Source organism: Brugia malayi (assembly GCF_000002995.4).
Source record: "Brugia malayi strain FR3 genome assembly, contig: Bm_v4_Chr3_scaffold_001, whole genome shotgun sequence".
Taxonomy (NCBI): domain Eukaryota; kingdom Metazoa; phylum Nematoda; class Chromadorea; order Rhabditida; family Onchocercidae; genus Brugia; species Brugia malayi.
The window spans coordinates 7,789,563-7,809,185 of NW_025062477.1; the positions used below are offsets into that span (position 1 = coordinate 7,789,563).

The 19,623-nt window shown below is 33.5% G+C and overlaps 2 protein-coding genes across 3 annotated transcripts in view; one reads left to right on the forward strand and one right to left on the reverse strand.

Annotated features, from left to right (window-relative positions):
• Window positions 1-13,328, reverse strand: part of Bma-ubr-4 (Uncharacterized protein) — a gene marked incomplete at both ends in the record, with an annotated part of 32,509 nt that extends 19,181 nt beyond the window's left edge. For both annotated transcript variants that reach the window (XM_043080349.1, XM_043080348.1), the window contains 31 exons: window positions 212-396; window positions 635-878; window positions 1,230-1,518; window positions 1,651-1,848; window positions 1,991-2,135; window positions 2,384-2,560; window positions 2,878-3,069; window positions 3,370-3,540; window positions 3,910-4,114; window positions 4,465-4,637; window positions 4,967-5,149; window positions 5,388-5,582; window positions 5,672-5,976; window positions 6,107-6,297; window positions 6,492-6,710; window positions 7,037-7,104; window positions 7,644-7,926; window positions 8,304-8,446; window positions 8,603-8,695; window positions 8,975-9,094; window positions 9,331-9,482; window positions 9,673-9,800; window positions 9,995-10,281; window positions 10,403-10,615; window positions 10,705-10,832; window positions 10,912-11,116; window positions 11,324-11,624; window positions 11,871-12,022; window positions 12,512-12,753; window positions 12,859-13,045; window positions 13,305-13,328. In XM_043080349.1, coding sequence (XP_042936283.1) covers window positions 212-396; window positions 635-878; window positions 1,230-1,518; window positions 1,651-1,848; window positions 1,991-2,135; window positions 2,384-2,560; window positions 2,878-3,069; window positions 3,370-3,540; window positions 3,910-4,114; window positions 4,465-4,637; window positions 4,967-5,149; window positions 5,388-5,582; window positions 5,672-5,976; window positions 6,107-6,297; window positions 6,492-6,710; window positions 7,037-7,104; window positions 7,644-7,926; window positions 8,304-8,446; window positions 8,603-8,695; window positions 8,975-9,094; window positions 9,331-9,482; window positions 9,673-9,800; window positions 9,995-10,281; window positions 10,403-10,615; window positions 10,705-10,832; window positions 10,912-11,116; window positions 11,324-11,624; window positions 11,871-12,022; window positions 12,512-12,753; window positions 12,859-13,045; window positions 13,305-13,328 — 5,798 coding nt within the window. The remainder of the gene's footprint in view (window positions 1-211; window positions 397-634; window positions 879-1,229; window positions 1,519-1,650; window positions 1,849-1,990; window positions 2,136-2,383; window positions 2,561-2,877; window positions 3,070-3,369; window positions 3,541-3,909; window positions 4,115-4,464; window positions 4,638-4,966; window positions 5,150-5,387; window positions 5,583-5,671; window positions 5,977-6,106; window positions 6,298-6,491; window positions 6,711-7,036; window positions 7,105-7,643; window positions 7,927-8,303; window positions 8,447-8,602; window positions 8,696-8,974; window positions 9,095-9,330; window positions 9,483-9,672; window positions 9,801-9,994; window positions 10,282-10,402; window positions 10,616-10,704; window positions 10,833-10,911; window positions 11,117-11,323; window positions 11,625-11,870; window positions 12,023-12,511; window positions 12,754-12,858; window positions 13,046-13,304) is intronic.
• Window positions 13,329-16,097: 2,769 nt separating this feature from the next.
• On the forward strand, window positions 16,098-19,488 carry Bma-gly-2 (uncharacterized protein; the record flags this gene model as incomplete). Its single annotated transcript, XM_043080350.1, has 7 exons — window positions 16,098-16,230; window positions 17,189-17,370; window positions 17,647-17,970; window positions 18,219-18,335; window positions 18,681-18,792; window positions 19,014-19,071; window positions 19,293-19,488. 7 exons carry the CDS (start codon window positions 16,098-16,100, stop codon window positions 19,486-19,488), a joined length of 1,122 nt encoding a protein of 373 aa, XP_042936284.1.
• Between the last annotated feature and the right edge of the window lie 135 nt (window positions 19,489-19,623).

The following is a 19,623-nucleotide window of genomic DNA, read 5'->3' on the forward strand; positions in this document are numbered from 1 at the left end:
GAAAAACTATGAGCTAAATCGCATATATATTTTAAATACTTGATGTGATTACAGAAAGCACTCTTCATTAATAATAATAATAATGAAATAGAGGAAAAAACACAAACTAACTTTTGGGAATGTTAACATCTACAGTCTTTGTCTACTGTGCCATCTATGACAAACATTACGAGCATGGAAATGAAATAACGACTTGAAGAAAAAAAATTACCAATTGATAGATTGCTTTCGTGTCAATCGTACATCGAACATTCGTGGCGTCTTCGTTTGTAAGTTGATCTTTTTGCCAAAAACCGTAACACTTGTGGGACACTTGTCTGGTGTGACCTCGATGCGTAATGCACATATGACGCAGTTCCAATCCAGGTTCTTCACCACAACTTCAAATTCTTTTTGCTGAAATTGAGAAGAAATTTAATAACAGAAACTGAAAAGTTTTGTTCATACTTCATTTAGATATCTAGCCTGCTTAAAAGACAACTGGGATTATATCTAACGATACAGCCAATTCAATGCCAGAAAAAAACTGGTTTTCAAATGTTTTGGTCTCTCAACTCAAAGATTTGTTTTTGCTTATTGCTCACCTTACAAATATTACACTCAGTGCGAGTACGATAAAAAGGACATGGCATACCTTCAAACAAACAGCGCTCATTCCGGAAGTGGTAATCCTCTTTGTTAGCTCAACAGTGTCATAAACTTGCTCAAGTGCTTTACTGTAAAATTCTAATTTTTGGATTGGACGACACTGTTCAAATACTGTAACCATATCTGATTCTGGTATCTCATCCTCCATAATAGTGCATGGTTTTACTTCTGTTTCCAATACTGAACGTTCCACGTCCTTCACCCAAAAATCAGGTTCCATTAACCAACAACTGAAATTCCCATCTTTTTTTCAAAATTTCTAAAAGATCAAGACAAAAACAAGATCACTAGGTGCCACTATGTCAGGGAAAACAAAACGCACTGTAAAACAATTTGCTTTGAAACAATCTTACAAGTGTAAAACCATTTTTAATATTCTGACTGCTTACAAAAACCAAAGATGATAATTATTTCAAATATTTAGAGCTACACAGTTGTTTTTTTTCGGCTTGAAATTTCTAGACACTTCTTCAAAAACTTAAAGTATAGTATAGGTCTAACAATGATGCAAATGTATCTTAATTTTATATGGACGGCAACTACATTTCAAATTACGGTAATCTTGTAAAGATGATGGTAACCTCCGAAAGAGCTGTACGTTTTGATCTGTCAGAATTTGTATGAGAAATTGAGATACGCAATCTGAGCCAAGTAGCATGCATTGAGTTGTTGCAGGATCAGTTAGAGTCTTCGTTTGTGTATATAGAGTATTGCCATATGGGTATAGGAAAACAACATAAGCACTTGATGGATGCGAGAGAGCTGCAAAGACTCCGGCGCATTCACACCAATTCATCAGCGGAAAGTCGAATGGAAGACTTTTAGCTTCTTCGAATTCTGTACCATTGAAGTGCAATACATATGTGTTACCTGAAACAAAGTTTACCCACGGAAAATGATAAAAAAGAAACGAATTAATAAGTAAGGATTAACAGTTGGCAATATAACCAATTCCGTAGATTCATTTATAGAAATCTTGTCATCTAAGGAAGTAAAGCTCACTTTCCATAGAAACGAATAAAAATCGAATTTCTGTGGAATAATGCATGGAGATGGCACTGGAAGTTGTTGGCAACTGTAGCGTTGTTGTCATAAAATAAGAAGCTCCATCAGCACGTCTAGCTTTTTCCAATTCCTCCATGTAAACGTGTCCTGCGGACGAGAGTACAATGATAATGATCAAACCATCGTTCCGCTTACCTGTAAAAGATGATATAATTAAAAACGGTTCATATCTGTTTCAGGATATTTGAATAATCTTCAGGAAACGGATAAGTAAAATGCACAAAGCCAAAATCGAAGAAAAAAAAAAATAGAGTTTTTAGTCTCCCGCCTTACATACCAAATGCCAGTTCGGTAACATCGCCCATTGGAAGGACGAATTCGAAAGTTGATGGAACATTCGCCGAATTTAAGTCATAAATTCGAATAAACTGCAATGCCGCAACCGCTATCATATTGTTATTATTACAATTAATCCACCTCATCTTAAAAAAAGCAGCTGTTACGGGAAAGCAAAATAATTACGGATGAAAAACTTAAATTTGCAAGAATATTATCAACATAAATAGTTAACTAAATTTAAAAAATGGTATTGTGTGCACTAAAAAACGACAATCCCTTTAGTTATAAATTTCGAAAAACTACAAGTAAATTTACTAAATAACAAGAAGATAACTCTATCCATCCATCTGTCGTGGTTATGAAGTGAAACTCAAAATAGTTAAAAGCATACCTTTGGAACAACATAAGACGGAAATGCGTTAGTAAATTCAACATTTTGCTTTTCAGATACATCACCATCCTTACTAATCCGTAGGATGAGACACTGATTCAAGCCGCATACAGCTAGTAAATCATTCATACTTGCAAGTGCAACTATTTTGAATCCAGCTACATCTAATTCAACTCGCTGCAAGCAAAGGAATAAGAAAATGGTAGCAGTACAGATGAACAATGAAGAATTATCTTGCTTGGACTCGATAAAAGAATTTATGGTATCGAAGATATAGTCTTTTCTACTTATTCATTCATTTGGTCAGCGCAAGTAACTTTAGCGGATTACCAAAAAGAAAGCTTCTCAGTCTGCCTGACAAAAAGCGTGTCAATCACCCTATCAATCTTATCACTGCAAATTTTATGATGTGTATATGCAAATATAAGCATGAACAGAATTAGCAAAAATAGCTTATAAATCTAGAAACTCTTATGGTTATAAATGGAACTGACTGGTATATCGCAATCCCTCGTAGATGCACTCAACAACGATCGAATGCCTAGCAAAACAATCTTCGAGGTTTCCTGCACAGCAGCGAGAAGAATAGTACCACCAATTTCAAGAGACGCTATTATATTATCTACACTTTTTCCTGTTTCAGTTCGTTTATCGAAAAGAGTTTTAGGACATGCAGTTAGTGGCTCCTAAAAGATGAAAGAATTGAAAGCAATAAATTCAAATAAATTATTGAATTTTAAAAATAATATCCGGAATTCTGCTTACTGCCTAATAAGCACAGCATGTAATATCTCATACTTCAAATTTTCAGATGAAATAGAAAAATGATTGCCTAGAAATGCATTATTTTTCATAACTTGTATTAATACAGTTTCCTGTATTTTGACCAGTGATATCTAATATCTCACCTATTTACGTCATCAGCATTTACGTCATTCTTTCAAAACCAAATGGAACTATGCAGTTTTAACAAAGAACCCACACACCATAATAACACGATCTGTTGATATTGTCAAGCCTTGTGTCAGTTTTGCGCCAACATCGTTTAGTCGTGTTTCGCGGATCTTATTTGATCGCAAACGCACTCCTTCCTTCACTGCAGTAATCAGTGATACAATATTTTCCCGATTAGCTGTCAATATCTCCATAAACTGACACTAAAAAAATTGATAATAAAATAGAAATATCCAAAAATAAGATATAAATTTAGCAAACTTGATGTTGGTATGTGAGCAGATCCAAAAATCAAAAACGAAAAATTCATGAGGAATATTCTTCGGGAGATATAACATAAAAGGAAATAATAGATATGCAGCTATTAAATCTTTCAATTTCAAGAAATGAGTAAAAATGAACTCTTCTGCTTTAGATTAGCATTTTATTGAATGACAGAGCATTTTATTGAATTTATTGAATGGCTTACCACCATCACATTACTCAAACTGCCTAAGTCAATCAAAAATATTATTCGAGTTAGATGCAAAACATCATAGAAATCAGCAAATTGAAGAAAAAAGTAATCATACCAAATGATTTTCAATTTCTGCCTTGTCTTCATCTATAACCAACAGATGACTAAACAGACTCAATCTGTGCTTTGACGATTTTAGGCGATTACTAGGCAATGTCGTATATTTTTGATTACTAACACGCTGCGGCTTAGGATGTGATGTAGACTTCAATGCAACACAACCTTTAGCTCCGCAGTCGCAAAAGAATGATCCAAATTTACTGAAGATTTAAATGATAAAGCAAGTTAGTCATTTCAAACTCGGTCAAACAGAAATTTAAATGATAAAGCGGCTTACTCATCTCAGATATAGATTTCAATGCAACACAACCTACACCCAACACTGGAAGTCTAATTTTCAAAAACTGAATATAAGTATGTTTTCAACTATAAAGTATAGATAAAGTTCTGTTTTTGTTATAACAATTAAGAATAACAATTTTCTCTTCATGAAAAACAAAATTAAAACAAAAATAAGAAAAGATAAATAATATTCTTATTTCTCAAAATGGACTAGTTGATAGTTTCAGGCTGTATTTCCCTAATGCTTAAGAAAGATTTAAAGTGCCACCTGTATGATAGATCATGACCTCGATGACAATTAACCGCACACACTGAACAAACACCTTCTCCTTCAACCATACCACAAGTGTAACAATTGTACCAGTGCTGTTGAATAAACTGCTTCGCCGTTGAAGCGAATGTACACAGTGGTAATGCACGACTACGCGAACTCGTCGTCTTCTAAAAATTTTAACATCGAAATCCTGCATCACGGAAAGTACCGTTACTTGTGTTACTACTGCAACATAACGTATAATTGTAAAATATAAATAAATTAATTCTACGTATAAATTTTGCGGAATATTCGTAATTTTACTAAACTCTGAAACATTTTCTGTTTCATCTTCTAATTAAGACGATGATTACACACTGCATAATCGCACATTGTCGGAAATTCTTATTCGAGATGTTAAACGAATATTATTTACCCACTGCAATTTTGAGTTTACTGACCAATTTAAACCACACACACCTCTGTCATAATAAGAAAATCTACAAAGCAATTCTACCTTAATTATATGCTTCGGAGTAAAAACTGTGAAAAGATCGTCTGAATCGTCTCTGATAACACTTGGAGGACAAAGAGTCCGGCACAAACTATCGATATAATCTAATATGTTACACAGGAAAAAAAACGCATACAAAACAGTTGTGACCTGCGAACTTGATACATTAGATGAGCCTTTTAAAAGCTGAAATGTATTACATATAAGACTTATTGGAAAATAGGAGTTGAGTCAGTTAAATTGGATTATTCGCATAAATCACTGCCAAGTTGGTCAGTGAAATTCCAGAGGCATGCTGCATATATCGTGGAACAACAACTGGTCCAAGATATCAAGAGTCACAGCTGATTCGGGAAATTCGCAAAAACTGGCTATTAAAAATAAGATAAAGATATGAAATGTTTCAGGTAAAATTAAACATCACCTCCAATCCATCTTTTCGGATTACATCAACCAAATTACAAAATAACTTTGCGCATTGCTGAATTAAATGACAGTGTATTTTTGGACCACCAATATTTAACAATGTTAACAAACATTTACTGAAGATATTCATTTCTTTGAACTGCTCACACCTCTGATCTGAGGAACTATTATCTTCTTTCTCATTCTGATTGTTCTGAAAAAAATAACTAATGCTTCTTATAATATATTGTTTTTTAGATTCTGAAACGAAAAATGTCACAAAAGGCACGGATGAATAAATACCATTTTTCTGCAGCATAGTGATGCATACGCCCATCGATCACTTCGTTTCACTTCAATGGAGGAACTATCGGCTGTTCGTTGATGAACATTCTCGCCAAAAAGGATATTAATCAATTGTTCTAACAAATTTCGAAACGCTGGATCTACGAAATTTGGCTTTCGATGCCTATCACCTGCTAAATATTCAATCAAAGGTTGCAGCATACAAAATGTCTCAAGCGGGACTGCACTAACGTTAACCCAGTGAACAAGTAAATTCTGATGTATCTTGAGCGGTGACAGAAATCGTGAATTCAAGTGTGAATCTGAAAAAAAGATTACCTACAGGAAAAAAGAGTGAATACAGCGTAATAATAATCACCCTGATACAATGGATTTCCAAATCTAACTGCCAAAACTAAAGTTTTGAAACCATCTATAAATTAAGAAACACACTTTTCAAGCAACAAATGGTCGAAAGCAAGTTGACAAATGGTACTGAACGTTTCATAAGTGAATCATCCATCGCAATGTGACTCAGAACGGACGAAAAGATGTCTTCTGGCAACGTATTCCACGGCAAATTGACAGAGCTTTGTGATGAGATCAAATGTATTAAGACAGAGCAAAAAACTGATTGACCATTGCTAAAAGCGTGAATATAAAGTGAATGACAACAGAAGCCATTTTTTTTTCAGAGTTTATTGAAAAGTAGATCACAGAATAGTTTGAAAACACATATTTCAACAATTTATTAGATTTTCTTGTAAAATGCTAAAAATTCTCGTAAACATATGGAGATAATGCAGATTGTTTTAAAATACGGAAAAAAAAGACATACAGTAAATTTGTTTCTGTGGCAATCTGTTGAGCTAATATTCCATCCAATAAAGTAGAAACAATACGAGCTAGATGACTGCTCATTACCAGAACTGCATTCATTTTGGACAACACCGACTGATTCAATTCACGTGTTGCTGTTCCTGTGAGGTCCGAACTCTGGATAAAAATCATCCAATCAAGAAGCAATCGCGTTTCCTCTTGACGTCGCACACAACTTCTAAAATAACTCCATTTTTAAATTCATTTCGTTCCCTAATAAAATGTAATAAAATGCCAATACGAAATCTCCCAGCTCCCAATTTCTCTAATTTCAATCAGCGATTAAGAAAATTCAAAGTAGCAGAATGCCTACTACTTTAATAATTTATATCAATTGTAATACTTTGCTAATAAACGTCACTAGTAAAGTTCTTTGATCGAACACTTTTTTATGTCTCAAGCATTTTAGTATACTAAAAAACGAGTGTTCTTGACATGGTCTATTCTATTCTACCAAAACAGAAGAAACACTAACCCTTTGGCATAAAATTAGAAAAAACTAACCTTGATAATAACTGATTAAGTACAAATCGAGTTGTATTATCGCAAAGTGAACAGAATGCAGCAAACATCTGCAAAGCAAATTGAAAATGAGATCGAATATCCTAGATTTCTTTTTCCAAAATAATTTTGTAACTAATAAGTTTGAATGCAAAGGCGAACAATTACTAAGTGCAAACCACACGTAGAATTATTGATATACACTTTGATTTCATCTAAGGTACTTTTTATGCTCTTCCATGTGAAAGATTCCTTTCTACAGTTAAGTAAATGAAGACCGATGAAATTTCAAATTCATTCTATTCTCCTTGCGATACGAACAGATACCACTATGATATGAATTCAATTGGCGAAATGCAATATAAACACTTATGCATCAGTTAGGGTTACCAGTATCAAAAATTCAAACAAAATGAAAAAAAAAAAAAAACATTACTAGAACTACTAGAACACTTCATACCTCAAAAAATTTAAGAAAAATTTCCTCAGAGTTTAGTATATACAATATGCGGATGTGGGGAGCTCACGAATCAACTTCATCCACGAACCAACTTTACATGGAATTTACAAAAACTTTTCCATTAATCTTAAATGTATTAGTAATTTTTACCTGTTTCTTAATATCCTGCACTTTTGTAACAACAGAACACGGTGACTTAAATGTATCACTTATTGCATCCAACATAGCTGGTGTACAAGAAAACTTTAGTTCAGGTAACATAAGTCCGGCCCATGCACGAACTAACTTTAATAAATCATCATTCAGAATAGAATGAAGTTCACCACGTGCATGAGGGACTGCACTGTTCAGTACGTCACTTTTTGCAAGCGACAACGATACTGCACATGCACCCAAAGACAATGTGACTTTACTACGTTCACAAATTACATTTCTGAAATATATTGAAACTAACTGAAGAGCAGATTGGAATTACCAACACTGTTTGATGATTAATAAAACTACATGTCGCTAGAATATCTGTAACCGCGTTAGACAGAGTAGATCCAACAAAAAATGTCGCAATGCCAGCCATTAAATCATTCCATTTTTCGTTAATAAAATTTTTAAATACCGCTCTTAAGTACCGTTCTTCTCCGTTGGAATCAATCAGCTAACTCGTAGTGTTAGTATTGATTTCATCGTTGGGTTGTAAACTGCTTAGTGCTTCGCTCCTCGAGAACAACTTAACTCCCACAACAATAAAGAATTCCAGAATAAATTTCCTTGATCTCTGCGTTGACTAATAGATAAAAATATCGAAATACTTACATTGCATTCTTATACATTCCAGAAATGAATTCAGTCATCCGGATGAGTTCCTCTGTTGAGCAACGATACTTTCTTAGCTGGTTGTAAAATAACAATAGAGAATCATAATATATCAGAGGTAAATTGACGAGGTCAATGAGAGACTGAAAAACATATATGAATTCTACGAAAATTCACACATATGTATTACAAATTCTGATACCATTAACAAAAGCTGACAACTAAATCTAAGAAATTTTGACATGAAAATCTGAATCTAACTTGCTACTGAAAAAAAAAAAACTTAAGCGTAAACTTACACAATCATCTATAATTGGCAAACCAATAGTAACCAGTGTTTCGACTTTAAGCACATAATCTACGTATATATTTGTGATCCCATCATTGAATTTCTATGAAAGAAAGAAAAAAATTAAACAGCAAAAAACACCACTACATACTCTATATAAAACATATTTCTAAAAATATAGAAATCACTTCTACGAGGTCCTACAACTCGTCTGATAGCCTACTGATGCTCCGATTTCTTTAGCTATGTGTCACAATACAAAGCAATATTTTTAAAAATGTTCAAATCTCAGGCACAACATATTCTCCCGAAAGAAATACACAGATCAGAAATACAAATTTCTTTCAGTTACAGCACAAACATCGATTTGTAAAAAACTTACATCCAAATAAGCTGCGTAAATGCTATTCAACAGTAAGGGACGAATGCGTATAAAATGGCAGCGTTCAGCGGAAAGAATAGCAGTACCATTCACAATTTTTGAGAGAAACGAAACTGTAGGCTTAAAGACTTCAAAATGAACAGATTTATAAAAATGACACTAATGACTAATGAAAATTGAAAACGGAAGAAATCCTCACTATCACACATCCCGAAAACCGAGACAAGAAGGACAATTCACGCACTTAGAGATGAATATCCTGATAATGTTCAACGAATATCATTTCACCTATTTCAACACAACTGAAGTGATAAGCCCAAAAGCACATAAAAAATTCATTTTTTCTACAGTCGTACCGGCAAAATGATATGTGCAGGAAGGTGCTCCTCATCCCACTGCATATCATATAGCCAACTGATATACAAATCATGCAGTTCATCCCAGTGATTGAAATTAAACATAGAACGAGTTAATAAAGCATCGTTCCATTTCGGTGCTCTCTTTAGATCTGCAAGAAAGTATTTCGCCTTTACAGTAGCTATAAATACAGAAATATTTTTTTTTTTTTCAAAACGTTGATTCTTGGGTAACGCGTTAAATACTATACATTATAAAATATTTTAGAAATTAAGTTATGAAGTTGATACCACCAGTTCAAACAATGGTACAAAGTTAAGAAAATAAGGAACATATCCCACCGAAAAAGTCACAACAACATTTTCGAAACTTTTCCATGACCACGTCTTTTTCACCACGAGATTGGCCTCCAACTAACAAGAGATGAACAGCTTCTAACGTATACCGTACCCTTGGGCGCTTTACACCACTGAAATATCAAAGCGGTCAAAACTATGCAGTGAATTAATTATAGCATCATATAATACAGTTTGGTTGCGGGTATCTTTTAGTACAGTAGATATGAGTAAAGTACTCAAAATAGTGAAGCCAAGAAAAATACAGCTCATCTAGTTTACCATTTCGAATTCCAACTAAAGAAGAAAAACTAAAAAAGAAAAAAACCTCTTTAGTACGTCATATAACATGTGCATTGCATAATCAGCTGACTTTTTCAGATCTTCAATATCTAATAGTTCAGAAATACATTCGAGAAGCCAGAAGGTGGAGGGCTCAGGAGTACCGTTTCTGGATTCTGCATCTATTGAGCGCAGAACATGAGAAACAATTCGTGCTACATTCTGACATCCCAGCACACAAACAGCAATGATTTTCAGGCAAAACGGATCAGAAGTAATAATTTCTGATTCATTATCTTTTGGAAAATACAACAAACTGTTCACCAGTTGTTCCTGAAAAAAACAGAGAGCAGTAATTTAAAAAAAAAAAAAAAAAATATTTGAAAATTAATGAGCTTGACCTAACATGAAGGAAAATTTTTTCTCTCAGAATATTATTGTCATAAATGCTTACGTTATAGTTTTTCTCTAGATAGCCCTTGTTCAGGGAATGTTCCAGAAGTAGTATTAATAAAGCACTAATATCTTCTGTTCCACAATAACCATGATCACCACCTGATGCAGCACATAAATCCCGGAAACAATTAAAACTTGAACTTGTCCAAATGTTTGAAGTGTTTCCCATAAACAACAATAACGACAAGCTTCTTTCGCATAAGCTTAGCAACTAAAATCAAAAAAAAGAAAGTTGGCATAAGTTTTAATATTTCACATTCTTGTAATTTTGCAATGTTTCGATAAATTCCCTTATTTTACCGTTGAAGAAGATATGGTAAAAAGAGTAGCCTTTTGCAAATTAACTGCATCTTCTTGCTGATCCATCAAAACGGGTACGGCTCTCAAAATATTTTCCAACCAATCACCAACCCCTGCTACCGGATCATCTATAATTTACAGTTTTCAATTACGGGATTTTAATGCTAATTCTGATTAAAACTTATTGAAAACAATCATAGAGTTTACCAGGTGAATCTGTTGAAGCTTGCTTTTTGACTGAAGTAGCATCACCGAGTCTCAGTGCATGTTGTAGCGCTTCCTTAGCGATACCCCAAAGCGCTTCATATAAAGCAGACGATATAAATGTCAAAAATGATAAAGCCGTTGGAAGCACACTGAGGAAACGATTAGCGAAAACATACACAATTTCCGTTTTGCAATTTTTCAATAACTGCAAATGAGGATAAGAATGATAGAACAATGTTTTTCTTTTTCCCAAACAAACAACTGTCTTTGTCTTGTTGTGTACGAAAAAATTGTTGTGACTGTTGCTTAGTAAAAGAAACAGTAATTACTAATGTAAAATTTTTTTTTTAACTTCTAAATATACTAATGTAAAAATTTTTACCACTAAGATGTCTTTTCAGTAAAAGCCTACCTCATTAATGCAAAACACCAGAATTTCAATGGAGCTCGTTAAATGATTTTTGGCGTACAGTGTTCCTACTGCCATTTCAGTGACACGCCTATGTACACTAATTACTGTTGCGCAACACGCATTTGCTGCATCCGTGTGCATTTCTTCAACGGTACAATTACATGCTAACGAACCAATCATCAAAATTAGCGCATTCGAGGTACAACTGATGCATTCCACTACGGTTTCAGTTGCCATGCCAAAATCGATGCATAACAACTTATCGATATTAGAAATCCCATTTTCAAGAATTGATAGGTCACTAAAAATGATAACTGCTAAAAGTTATCCAAAAAAAAAAAAAAAATTAACTTTAATAATAAAAAAAAGTTATAGATGGAAATGGCTGACGAGCCATAGAATGCGGAAATTTTAAGCAAACCATATTCTATTTTGATGTCATTTAATCTTGACATGACACCAAGACCAACTTGCAACAAATCTACCAGAAAAGGTACTTACTCAAAGTTTTTATTAAATTAACTAGTAAAATAGAAATGTTACCAACCTGTGATCAATTTTGGAATATGCGGGAAATGAAGGATGAGCGACTGCACTTCGAAATGGATCAAGGAATTTTGCAGGAATAAAAGCGGAAATTAATTTTTCGATAGAAAAAGAAGAAAATAATGACAGTCCGTTTATTGCTAATATTTCTTTCTGAAATCTGTCGAATTTTCTTCTCAATAATTGATTTGCTTCAATAGCAAAATTAATTTGGAAAAGGTTTAATTAATTGAATTAATTAATTAAAACTAATTAATTAAAAAAAATCTTGTTCCACATACAGCATTGCAAAATGTGTGATACTGAATTACGGTCTGATTGACACAAAGGTGGTAAATACCTGCTACAAGTAGCAGACAATAAAGAGTTTATATGATAGAAAATTTAACTAGCAAAAGTGCATGATTTCAGTAAACAATTTATTTCTAAATTTCTATCACAGTTAAGTTCGCAATCACTTTTATAGCAGCATTACGTACTCAGTAAACAGCGTATAGCATACCTAAAGTAAATAAATACACTAAATTAATAAACTAATTGCCTTCATCTATGCATTGCTTAAAATTATGGAATATGTTGAGCACGCTAAGTAACTCACAGCTTTTCAATTTTTAAAATTCATGTCAGAAATTAAATACTTACAGTAGAAATATTTAACTGTATGCAAGGCTGAGCGGTTTCAACTGTGTCATGCTTCTTTTGATTAATCTGCTGTGAGCATAGATAACTATGATATTCAGTAGGCAATGCCGTTCCAGTCAACAAACAACGTATGATATCTACCAGATGAATTGTAATAACAAGTTCCTCATTCAGCTGTTTCGTAAATTGATTGATTAACACACGATATGCTTCACTAGCAAGCAACAAATCATTACTAGGTACTGAAAAGATATAACATCACATAGTCAATATACAGCATTATCTATCGAATTTTAAAAACGTTATAAAAAAAGGCATATTAATTTATATTTACAAGAAACACTTACATTTATGCAAATTTGTGCCAATAACATGAATTGATAGGATAGTCTCGTCCGGTTGCATTGACGAACCGTTACTGATGACATATTTCAAAAGGCTATTTATATGTCCTGATTTTTGATCCGCATTACTTGCAAGACTCCAACTCATTTCTGTATGGTCAGCATCTTCCAGTATACGAGTCGAAAAGTCCTAAAACTATCAGAACGATAAAATTACAGAGTAATAAAGCGAAGAATTCGTTGCGATGAGTAAGGCATTTCTGAATAACAACTTTAAAGAATCTAAAATTCATTATGTATCGCTATGACTACTCGACAACCTAAATTTTTTGCTTTATGGAAGTGGAATTGTGATAATGCTAATGAAAGCCAACTACCAAAATTTCCCTCAACAAATCGAAATTAAAAGAGGTATAAATTGATGTCTATTCTCGACACTCTTTTCTTACGTTGCAGTGACTATTCTGTCCCATTCTATCCAGCAATATTTGTTCTGCCCAGAAAATTAATTCTATTGAATTGAATCATTTAACTTCTAACAGCATTAAGTCAAATAAGTGCAGATCCTTTGCTCTTAAATGCGTCAAACGTAGCACCCTCTCCCCTGTCGCGTGTCTCATTTGGCGTCACGTAATTGCAAGCGATAAAACCTCTGAAATCCATCACTGTGTCCTACTCAGGGTGGGGGACGCCATGCAAACTACGACCTTCGACAACTGAATAGGTGATAGCACTGATTTGTGGATTGTGGTATGGTTAGTACTGTTGAAGGAATGATTCAGTGAGAGATATAGAAATATATTATCCGATTCACTATATTAATTAATATGGATTGGCATAAGTTTGAGATCTTGATTATTCAAATTTTCGTAGTGTACTGGAAATTCAAAAATGAAGGTTGCAAACACTCATTTTTAAAAAATCTTATTAGAAACTTTCAAAGTATTCTTTTGTGATGTTTTCTATCGATATCCGTTCGTTTTATCCTATAAATCAAAGTTCTTCTTCCTAAGGTAAATTTGGTTCCTCAACTTTGTTTTTTAGAATTTCTGCTTCCATTCTAATACACAACCTGTTTATGCTGGAACATTTAAGCAGTTAAGCTTCACGTTTAACAAGCACCTTATTTGATTATCATCATTTCTTGATATCACTTCAGAATACCGTATCGGAAGAAAGTCATGTCTTACTTGATTCGGTGGCTAATGAGACGAGGGCAGTATGTATGCTCAAATTGTATTGTGCTCTTTGTTCAGTCTTTATGTTTGCCAATCTGTTCATCGGAGTATTACTATTAGCGATGCATGACGGTTTAAAAGTACAACTTACTCGCTTGTTGTAACAATTACAGTAGAAATTAATTCATTAAAATTTCATCTTGTTCATGGTTGATTTCCTTATTTGGCTTAGTATGAACGAAATATTTATAAGAAATATTTATAAGCAAAAGTACTTACCTGCACACTGCCCATTTTATGGTTCATCACTTAATGCAATTAGTCAGTCATAGAGAGAAAAGAAATAAGTAACTGTAAAAGTAACTTACTGCAAATTAATAAAAGTAACTTACTGCGACTGAGTCATTACTGCAAATGGCTCGGTCGAATCAAGATTCCTCCCACCGTTCTTTTATCATTTTATCAGTTATCAGCGTTATGGTAACTCCTTTGACTCAAGTTATTCATTGTGTGTATCATTTAGCTTTGAAATCAAGACTTCTGTAATAATGTGATTGTTATTGAAATATTGAAAAATATTGTTATTAAAAACTCAGGTAAACTTATGGATAAAGTTCTAATTACCATCAAAATACAGGATTAATATAATGGAAGGATTTTAATCAGGGAAGCATTGCGGGATAGTGTCCCAAAAAAAAAAAAAAAAAAAAAAAAAAAAACAACGAAATAAAGTTTCATCTGTAAATAGATTTAGCTGATTGCTTTTAAAAATAGCCCATGCACAAATTTAACCGGTTGCTGTAAAAGAAAATTTTCATCCCTGGAGATATTGAACTGAATTTTTTATCAGCTATTTTAAGACCAATCTTCAAAATCTGGTTTTTTTCACCGCTAATAAGCACTTAATAAAATTTGGCTTAGCTTCAAACTGTGCCTATCCATCAAGTGTTATCAACTACTTTTTATATGCAATTACCTTTATATTTTTTTTATTTAAAGAAGCAACTAAGTTGAAGAAACTAATCAGAGCTCTGCACTATCATTTATATAAATTTTTGGTCGTAGTCGTTTCAGAATGAAGATGAGTTTTATTATGGGACTCTCGGAAGGAACGGATATATATCAACTTGGAACAAAAGTAATTCATTTCAAAAACTATTATTCTGACAATTATTTGCTATACGTTATTACGGGCACGCTGCAAGATCTTCTTTATAATAGCTAAAAGCATTTAAAAGTGGCGAAAAACTAGTACCGATTCAGAATTATTGTTGGAAGCCTTTTTGTATTAGCAACTAATTACAGATTTAGAAAAGCAAGAGTGTTCTATATCGGAAGCGGATGCTGTCGAATACCCCAACTGTCGCGAAAAAATGCAATGGATGGAGAAAGGATGACGAACACACAAATGTTATGCATTTTATGGCGTAAATGGAACATCCTGTTCTTTCAGGATCTACCTTTCCGAGGTCGAGAAGTATTGCCCAGTTTTGTCATGGCGAAAGGTTGTAAAAAATGGCACTGCAATTTCTCCTGAGAATAGAAATCCCGAGGTGATCAGATCTTTTGTCCGATTATTCAATGCACGGTATTACGTCTGATGACATCGTTGTCTAGTTTGTCGACAGCTCGGTTCGTCGGTCTTTGACTAATGCATATACGCTTTTTGTTTGGTTTTTTTTCTTCTAATCTCATGGGATCTGATGAGAAATTCTAAAGACTTAAAGAAATAAATTTAAGATGAATTTAACATTCAATCAATAATTTATAGAATTGAAAATACGGTACATTTCATGAACGATTACTTTCAGATGGAACGAATTCTGTCAGGACTTTTAAAACTTATGTTTGATAATGAGTTAAATTATAAGTTTATAAGGACCCGGATTACTCTTTTGTGGCCTAAGTGGTTGAGTGCGTACAATGAATTAATGATCAAGTGGCCAAAAGTCGTGTCTCTACAACAAAAACTGAATGTGCGTGGACAAATTTCACTACTAATTTTCCTTCTTTCAGAATTGTCATTTGTCTGAATACAAATACTAATTGCAGATAATAATGTATATGGGTTTCCTGAGTATGGAATTTGGTTTCAAACTCGGCCAGCTATCATCAACAGGTGGGCCACTTGGAGAACTTGTGCAGTGGTCTGATTTGATTGCAGAACTTTATCTTTTGGGCCACAGTCTTATGATCTGTACTGAAGTTAGGACACTGAATAATTGCATACACTTTTATAATGACAGAATATGAAGAAGAGTAGTTCTGTGTGATGATTATATTCGATTCAGTTTCAAATTTTAGTAAATTATTGGGATGAGTAAGAAACAGCCTTGTAATGAATAACTGTTAGTTTTGGGAGTAAATCAGTAACATATCTTAAAAAAGTATGCTCACTGCATGTATTTGTGCATATAAGATCCCCATCCCTTCTCCCGCGACAATTGTAACAAATACATAATAAATTGGTAATTAGTAAGTAATGCAAAATGGTAATCTTATTGTGGCATGTTGTTTTTCTGCGATTCTAAACTATTTACTAATCTAGTCTTTCCAGTAGTGGATCGGGATTTTTTTCTTTTTGCTTTATTGTCACTATTGAAAATTAACTTATATATTGAATCTAAGGAAGACAGTTCATCCTCTTGCCCATTTCATTTTTATAATTTGGAGTCCTCATAAACCTCATTTCTTATCAGATCGATGAATTTTCCATATATATATATATATATATATTTTGAATTAGTTTTATTGGATTTGCTTAATTTTTCAGAAACATAAAAAAAATCGATTATATGTGTCCTTGTCCACTTCATGACAGAGAAGTAATTAATCTCCTTTTCACTGATATCGTTGGCCTGAAGTATCTTCGTGGAAAAATGAAAGATTTTTTTAACAGAATGAAGTAAGTTAATAAAATTGTAGTTTTTTGTTTTATTTTCAGATTTAGATCTGTATTTTGTCTTATAGGCCTTTTTTTCAGTAATTACAATTGAAAATTATTTGCATTAAATTAGCTGAATTATTCGTAGTACATTTCCTCTCGGTCAAACTAATTCTTTTCTATGGAAGCCCAAGAGAATAGTAAAAAAGCAAAATTCATTCAGTCATTGATCAAGAGTTGTTTTATTTCAGATGTAAGCTATGAATTCTAGATTCGTTCGGCACGCATGCGGAATTCAGTTCTCGAATTTATTTTGCTGCTCATAAAAATTCACTGTGTGGGTCAAGAAAAAATCCGTGGGGTAACCATCAGTTAGATTTGCAGCAGTTCATGACAATGTACCCGCATACAGATGATAACACATTTCTCGGATTTGCAGTGGAAATGGATCCAGTTAAGCAAGATATCAAGAAAAATAATATTACTAATATTGGTAAACGTTCAATATGATTCATCAGCGAATATTTATATAGAATTATATTTTTTTGTACTTTGCAGGATGATTTAGTAGGCTCGAACCCTTCATTTCAAATGTAATCTTAATATTAAGGATAGGTCTTCGGTGGGCTATGATCCTTTGGTAATAGTTCAATTTAAAGTTTGTTATTCTGGACGTGGGTCGAGATTATTCTGAATTGAAAATATAAATTTTGCGTGTGGCATTTGTAGGTCTACGGTAAAGCAGGTTATATGTGGAAGAATGCGAAACGACTCATAGAAACCGTACGAAAATTTACTGAAGTGCACGCAACTGTTAACGATAATTTGCCAGATTTCGATAACCTTATAATAAATCACGGAGTTTTGATAGGTCCCGAATTACATGCTTTAATGAGAAAGGTGAAGATATTTTTGGGTCTTGGTTTTCTGTTTGAAGGTCCTGCGCCATTGGAAGCTATTGCAAACGGTGTTGTTTTCATCAATCCTTCGTTTAATCCGCCGAAATCTCGGAAAACATCCGATTTCTTCAAGGACAAGCCAACTTTACGCGAAGTAAATTTTAAAAAGAAACCGGTCGAACCTTCGTAATTTAACATGTTCGACTGGACTTTAGCGAGTTGCATTGCTGATGTTATTGAGTTACAATTATTTCCGATTATGGCACGTATAATCTGAATTGTCTGCTGCGGTATAAGGTTTCATTTCATTTTTAAAGAGGGCATAACGAATTCAATATATCAGAAAACACTGCTTTTCTCGTTCTTTCATTTTATAAAATTCAAATATTCTGAAAATTCCAGCTAACGAGTCAAAATCCTTATGCGAAACTTTTTATCGGTCGACCCCATGTATTTACTGTTGACATCGAGATTTCGTCGCAAGTAGAAGATGCAATACGTGAAGCCTTGCTTTCGCAAGTTAGTGTTTAGATCAAGTTATCATGAATTTTAGCACAAAACTGATTGATAATAGATTCAGGATTTTGAGCCAGAATTACTTAAATTAGTTTCCCTGAAGTTTGCACTTATGATTTCGTTTTTAAGCTAGAAACTTCTCAAATATAGCATTTTCCCGACAGTTGCCTATTTAGAAGAATGTTTTGATGCTAGTAATCCGGTTCTATAAAATGTGCTTATTTTACATTTTTTATTTAGGGTTATCTGTGAAAAAATTGAATAATATATAGCAAAAATAAATAATATACTTCAATCCTGCTCACTTCTAGCCTATCGCATATACCCCGTTCGAATTCACAGTCTTAGGAATCCAAACAGGACTTTTGCTATGTCAGCCGTTTTCCTCCTGTGCATGCTATTATGATAACAGTTGAAGCAGTTTCAATGCAATCTTGTCAAGATGCATGTCGTCAGCATAGTTAGTTTTATTAATTTCGATATAGTCAGGTATGAAGGCGAATCAATATGACTTTGAATTAAAATTGAATTGAAATGCAGACAAATGAGGGACATAAGGATGTTTTTGTTCATTTGTTCAAAATTTTATGAGACCTTGTCAATTATTACGCATTTCTGATGAGAAAGCATTTCCTTCCAAGTAAACAATTTTAATTACACTTTGTAATTGGTTGTTTCTAGATTTCCTGTGTGAACGTTCATTCTTCCGCATCGTGAATATGCCTGAATTTCTAAATAAGTATGTTCTTTGATTTTCCATACCTGATGTAACAGTTGTATTGTCCTTTGTTCATTTTTATTACTACCGTCCACTCGATACGTATGTGAACTTTTCCAGTCATTTCGGTGGGATTTACCGCTGATATGGAATATATGAGACTAACAATATATTGATTAATTGCAGGTATCATTTTAATAAGTCAGTGAATATTGTGATTATAACAAATGACTCATTTCTAGGAGTGGATCATGTGCAACGCTAAACAGTATACCAATTCCATATGCACCATATGAATGCTCGAAGCAGGAAAATTCAGATTTGTATAGCTGTGCATCCGTTCCAACGATTTTGGATATACGACGAATCTGTCCTTGTCGTGATTTCTTGCAGGGTCAGACAGCTCTCTTTCTTCTTGTTTATGATTCGCATTCTTGAGCATTCTTCAGACAAGTTTCCATTTCAATACATCAGAAAGCCTCAAGTAACTTAAATAAAAGTATATGTCCCTAAATTGTTAGTTTCCATAATGCAACATCCAATATGTTCTCTAATACAACACCCAATATGTCA